The 6,427-nt window shown below is 36.8% G+C and overlaps 1 protein-coding gene across 1 annotated transcript; it reads left to right on the forward strand.

Annotated features, from left to right (window-relative positions):
• The first annotated feature begins 820 nt into the window (after nt 1-820).
• On the forward strand, nt 821-3,668 carry LOC132175036 (D-amino-acid transaminase, chloroplastic-like). Its single transcript, XM_059586836.1, has 5 exons — nt 821-1,032; nt 1,152-1,213; nt 1,989-2,164; nt 2,296-2,969; nt 3,345-3,668. The coding sequence occupies exons 1-5, from the start codon at nt 996-998 to the stop codon at nt 3,440-3,442; spliced, it is 1,047 nt and encodes a 348-aa protein (XP_059442819.1). The 5' UTR covers nt 821-995; the 3' UTR covers nt 3,443-3,668.
• The last annotated feature ends 2,759 nt before the right edge of the window (nt 3,669-6,427 follow it).

A 6,427-nucleotide genomic window follows, 5' to 3' on the forward strand; every position in this document is an offset into this window, starting at 1 on the left:
CCTTTTAGGGGGTGTTTGGCAAATGGGATGGCCTAAACACTGTAGTTGATGTAGATTGATGTAAAAAAAAGTAAGAATGTTTGGTATAAAAAAAATGAAAAAGTGAAAAAGTTTTGTTTTGTAGTAATTTTTTTATTTGAATAATAATAAAAAGTGAATGATTTGATATTAAAAGTGAAAAAGTTAGAATGTTTTGATGTTGATTTTTTTGAGAAATGGTGATGAACAGTGTTTAGGCCAACCCTATCCCCATTACCAAACAAAGCCTTATAGTTGCTTGTGAGCCTTGAGGATTCCCAAACCTACTTGGCTACTTGAAGCATATTCCAATTCAACAAGGAAAATGTGGTGCTGGGACCCATGATTTGACTTGAGAAATCAAGTCACACCAGAACAATATTGATCTATAGGATGAATGGGCTACACTATTTATTCCGTAACAAAGAAAAAATATCAGCCTGCACGTAAATAAAGGTGTTGAGAAATAATTTTACATTGCCTGTGGACAAGATCTTGGGCATGTTTATAAGGAATGAACAATTATCTCTTATTGAACCAGTTTTATGAAATGAGTTAGGCCACAAATTTCTTCATGGTATTAGAGTTTACCACAGGATGAATAGGGCCTACACTACTTACCCCGTGACAAGGACCAGAAAAAATACCGGCATGCGCATGAGGGTTGATGTTTAGAAATAGTCTCACATTACCTGTAGACAAGATCTTGGACATGTTTATAAGAAATCAACAATTCTCTCATATTCAACCGAATTTATTAGCTGTGTTAGGCGTAAAATTTCTTCCTAGTCCACACCGGCAAAGCACTTCAAAACAAAATGCAACCGGCTGACGCCAAAAATGGGTTCCCCTCCATTACTATATTACCCAAATGATCAGCAAACATATTTCACATCGTGTCATTAATATATTAGATATAGCATCCCCTTCTCTTATATCTCCACCACCTCTGTTCCTCACTGATTCTCTTGAAAGCCATGGAAAAGAGTAGATCTGCTTCTGATCAGAAATCAGGTTTCATTGTCTTCTTGTTTTCTTCTTGTGGGTCATTTCTGATTTCTTTGATTGATCTGGTTCTTAAAGTTGATGTCATGGTATTAATTTGTTGTTTTTTATACCATTTTGTTGTGAAGATGCTTTGGATGTTGGAAATGGCAGTGAATTTAAAGTGCATGTCTTCTCTTCATCATCTGAGGTGAGGAATCATGACCCACTCTTGTGTTACTTGATAATAATATATATCTACATATGTTTTCTGAATCTTTCCGGTGCTTCTGGTATGTTTGTTTGAATGCGTTGGGGGAAAGCTGCATGTTGAGGATCATGACTGAAAAGACTAAACCCGAAACACCAGTAAAAAGCACTAGTCATTATATGTTACTTTTAAAGCTCAATCTCACCTAATAACTAGGCAATCTTTATAAATCATCCATTTTATGTGGGTTACTTCTCATCTTTCTAATATGGGATTGGGACCGAGATGTTAGATAACAAGTATATTTATATTTATGTCTATCCATTTTGTAACAGTCTAGATAAAGATTCCAAATTTTGTTTACTTCCTTGGTTAAAATGAATGAGAAAAAATGGTTTTATTTGCTGTTGAAAGATGCTAGCTTGGGAAAGGTTGAGGGAACAGAACAAAATTATCTAAAAAATGATGAGTTAGAATCTCAGATAGCTCTGGGAATTAAATTCATCTCAAGCCAGGTTAGAATGCAAACTAAGCCAAGCTATTATTAGATAACAGTCACTGGACAAAGGGTTTATGCATTTTGGTCTGATTTTGAGTTTGGAGTGCTGTTTCTCTCGTTCCAAAAAGTATTCACCATTATGACAACCAGATGTGGCTTATATTGACAGTTCATTTGAAATGTATCTCTAACTTTTATATGCCAAGTTTCAATCTAATCCATGTTGTTTTGCATGCCACAATTATATTTTTCCATTGATATTATCGCATCAATCAGTTGATTGAAAAGCTGCACGAGAAGTGGAGCTCAGTGAAAAAGCAACCATATCCAGCAATGTATTCCAGCATATTTGGTGGAATTATTCTTGATCCAGCCATGATGGTAATTCCAATAGATGATCACATGGTTCATCGGGGCCATGGTGTGTTTGACACAGCTATTATATTAGACGGGTAAGCATGACATAGTCCAAGCAAAAGTTAAGGTCTAAGGCACTCCTAGCTTCTCAATAAACTTTAGTTATCTCTTATTCACATGTGTGTACAGGTGGAGATGTAATTGTTGATTTATTTGATTCCGGCAGATATCTCTATGAGCTCGATGTTCACTTGGACCGTTTCCTTAGATCAGCTTCAAAAGCAAAGATCTCCTCTCCGTTTCCTCGCTCAGCTCTTCGAAGCATTCTTGTGCAGCTGAGTGCAGCATCTCAGTGCAAGAAAGGAACTCTAAGATACTGGCTAAGTACAGGTCCTGGGGATTTCTTGCTCTCACCTGCAGGATGCTCAACATCAGCATTCTATGCTGTAGTCATAGATGACGACTTCTGTCAGTGCAAAGAAGGGGTTAAAGTGATAACATCCACTATCCCCATGAAGTCGGCTCAATTTGCAAGAATGAAGAATGTAAACTACCTTCCAAATGTCCTTTCAAAGATGGAAGCTGAGGAGAAGGGAGCATATGCTTCTATTTGGGTTGATGAGGAAGGTTATATTGCTGAAGGTCCAAATGTGAATGTTGCTTTTATAAACCATGATAAGGAGCTTCTTTTGCCATTCTTTGATAAGATCCTTAGCGGGTGCACTGTGAAAAGGCTCATGGAACTTGTCCACAAGCTGGTTGAGCAGGGGCGTCTAAGAGGCATGAGAACTGCAAATTTAACAGTGGAGGAAGCCAAAGGTGCAGCTGAAATGATGTTTGTTGGAAGCACGCTGCCTGTATTGCCAATCATCATGTGGGATGAACAACCCATTGGAAATGGTAAGAAATTATCCTCTATGCCTTAAGAAAGATAGGGTATCATTGCCGAAAGTGCGTTTTGACAATTTTTGAAGTAAAAAATGCAAAGGAGTACTTTTGAATTTTTTTACCAAACAAGTCAACTTTTGTTTGGTACAGCTTTTTAGATACTAAAAGTACTTTTTAAGCTCTCTAACGCAATTTCAAACAGGCTCTAAGAATAGAATCAAACAAAAAAAAATTGAAAAAAAAGCTAGCTGTTATGTTGTCTATACATTGAGTTCAGAAATATGTTGCAAGCATCAGAGAGGGGTTCCCTGCTGTGTGTGTGATCAACAATGTTACTGATGAATGAGATGTTATCTAACGACATCTCTATTTGGTATTTCCTAACAGGGAAGGTGGGGGAATTGACAATGGAGCTCTCCAATCTGCTTTGGGAGGATATGGTAGCAGGCCCTGAAACGCAGAGGATACCTGTTCCCTACGTGTAGACAAACCCAAGTAGATCAACTTAGGAGGCTGAAAGAGTGCTTTCATCTTGCTTTAAGATGCCTCATTTTTCCTTTTGTTGCTTGTTTTGGCTAAGGCCTTCATTGTCTTTGCCTTTTTTCTTTTTTGTATGAATATGTGAAAGAGTCCTGAATAAAACAAGGTTGAGCTTTGTCAAATCCATTTAACAGATGTATATATTGATGCCAAAAAAACAGAGTAACTAAACTGCCTTGCTTAGCATCAGGTTGTGGTCACTTAACATTAGACTAATCTTTAGCTGGATTGGCTCTCAAACTGAATATTCAGTTTATTCATCTGCTAACCCACATTTAGTCTCCACTAGTTGTGTACTTTTCCTTTTTTCTATTCAAATTAGGGGAAGGGAAAAGGGAAATTACATTAAAAGTAAAAAACAAGAGTCAAGCAACCCAAACAAGAGCTCTAAAACAATCAGCAATCAGTACAACAAACCTAAAGACTACTGAGAATGGGCCAAATTAAGAGGAGATGAATTGGGAAGACACTAGCTAGCTGTGTACTTAAGTAGAAGCAATAGCTATTAAAGACAATGGGAAGACATATTTGCCTCCTTGGAAATGGCAATTGGAAGCATTTATCATGGGAAACTCCAAGAGCTGCAAATTAGCGTTGTGAGACTCAACCCTCACAAGCATATTCTTTACAGATTTTTGTTTTATATTCTTTGATAATTTGTTGTTGATATCCTGCCTGCACCAGTAGGGTTTTGAAGTTGATCTCCACATAGTACAGATATTCACATAATTGTGTTATACAAAACCATTTGGTGATCAATGTGGCATAGATAACTCTTTCATTAACAGAATTTGTGAAGCTTTTCTTCTGCCATACAAAATCATTTGTGGTGTCTTGGTCCTACAGAAACAAATATAGCACAATATAAAAAGCATATCGGAGACCCTCTGACCATGCTCTTGTTTTGCAGGGTTACCATTGCCGTACAGGAATTCCTCTCATAGCTCAACCATGAAAAAATATTGAGCTAGGCACTTAATGAGGCAAAACAAGAGAGAGAGAGAGAAAAAAAAAAAAAAAATTGATCACAGCTAAGGAACACTAAAATTCTGCAGTAGGATTTAAAAGCACTGAAGAATATTGCAAAATTAACTTATTCGACAAGAAATACTTATATAAGACCTTCCAATACTAAAATTTCTTAACTTATACGACAAGGCTAAGGTTTATAGGCCATATAGCATTGTATCTATCTCATAGACTAGCCGGAAAAAATGACAGGTCGTCGTTGCAGAACAACTCCCAGCTCTCTTCTGTATCCTTGACAATACAGAACAGTTTTCCCAATACCGCCCATTCCAAAGATTGAGCATTGATGTCGTATGCCTCATTTTCTGGCGGTTTCCGCCCACCCATCACCTCCATTTCTTCCTCCAAACGCCTGCCTGCACAACACAAACCCACATGGAAGAGAGGAAGAATATATGTTTGCAGGAGTTGGGAGTACTTCCTGAACGGGACTTCGTGTCTTATAGTACAGCAGTGCCGTCTGGACGTGAAGAAAAATTGCATTGCATTTCTTTAAAAATTGCAGAAAATGCAGACCATTGGAAGAGCATCTTTCGCTTTCCTTTATGTCTATGGCTTTTTGTAGTGGAGCACATGTGATTGATCACATTTGCCGGCCATCTTTTGTGGCTTTTTGGCCACGTGCATGCCGACAGAATTTTCCATATTGGATTGGACAAATTTTTCCAATTTCAGTTTATAAAATCATCATGTTTGTTAAGTACGTGAGAAACATATCATAATAAAGCTTTTTAGTGAGTAATTTTACTTTTATTTTTGTTTATAGTTCGGCTACCTCTAATGGCTAAAGAGAGGTGGCCGAAGCCACCCAGGCTAGCCTGCAGGGGGTGGTTTCGAGCCAAATGAGTTGGAAAGGATTATATTCTCATCAAAGGACCCAAAGCAATCATAATCGAACTAATGGCAGAGGAGAAGTGTGCTGTGTGCCTCAACTCAAGCCCATGAGTCACATGTCCAGATTCTCTCAGAAGAGAAGTACTACACATACTTCTATTCTCATGCTCTCAAGTGCATACTTCTTGACATAACACTAAAAATTCATTGGGTCCAAAATGCAATACTTATCTAAAATATAATAGTGATTTTTAGTATCACATCAAAAAGTATGCATTTGAGAGTGTGAAAGTGAAAATTGATGTAGTATTTCTCTTAATCCAAAGTTTTCTAACAAACTTATCTAGGACACAAACCCACTTTGATATCATTTCTAGAACACTCCACAATCCACATAGACATCAGGTCATCAAAAAGTAGTGTGTGATGAGCTCTAGCTTTAACAATGCACTGGGCAAGAAATAAGATTTACTTCATTTCAAATGAAATATAGAATATTCATTTTATGGTAAGGATTTAGGGCCGGTTTGGTTTGCAAAATAGACTTTTGGAATTGAATGGCTATTCCTATAAAATAATCGTTCTTTTGTTTGGTAAGTGTCTATTCTTATGAATAGTTATTTTCGTGGAAATCACTAATCTCTTACACAAAAATAGTTATCATTTGCGGACGCCTCGTGGGATAACTCCGAGGCGTCTGGAGGTGGTGCGGCCACCCTCGATGCTCATAGGGGGTGGCTATATCTACTCTAGGGGTGGCTGCGGCCACCCCACCCCCGATGTCACCGCTTCCACTCTTTTTTAAGTTTATTTATTTATTTATTATTATTATTTTATAATATGAATTGAAAAAATAAAAATAAAAAATAATGTGGGGGTTTAGTAATTTTGATTCAATTCATAAAATATAAAATAATGTGGGGGGTTTAAAACGGAACCTTAAAATTAATGTATCTAACCGTTATATAAAATTAATATTAGCATGTCTTTTAAAAGTTTATATAATATAAAAAAAGACCAAATATTCTTCTAATTTATGTCAAATTCTTTTTTAAATTTATCATTAA

Source organism: Corylus avellana, chromosome ca3, assembly GCF_901000735.1.
Source record: "Corylus avellana chromosome ca3, CavTom2PMs-1.0".
Lineage (NCBI taxonomy): Eukaryota > Viridiplantae > Streptophyta > Magnoliopsida > Fagales > Betulaceae > Corylus > Corylus avellana.

Excerpts from the sequence above, each read along its gene's own strand:
- LOC132175036 (XM_059586836.1), top strand. The coding sequence starts at position 996 with ATGGAAAAGAGTAGATCTGCTTCTGATCAGAAATCAG. Across the intron at positions 1,214-1,988 it reads TCTTCTCTTCATCATCTGAG|TTGATTGAAAAGCTGCACGA; the intron begins GTGAGGAATCAT and ends CGCATCAATCAG. Across the intron at positions 2,970-3,344 it reads TGAACAACCCATTGGAAATG|GGAAGGTGGGGGAATTGACA; the intron begins GTAAGAAATTAT and ends ATTTCCTAACAG.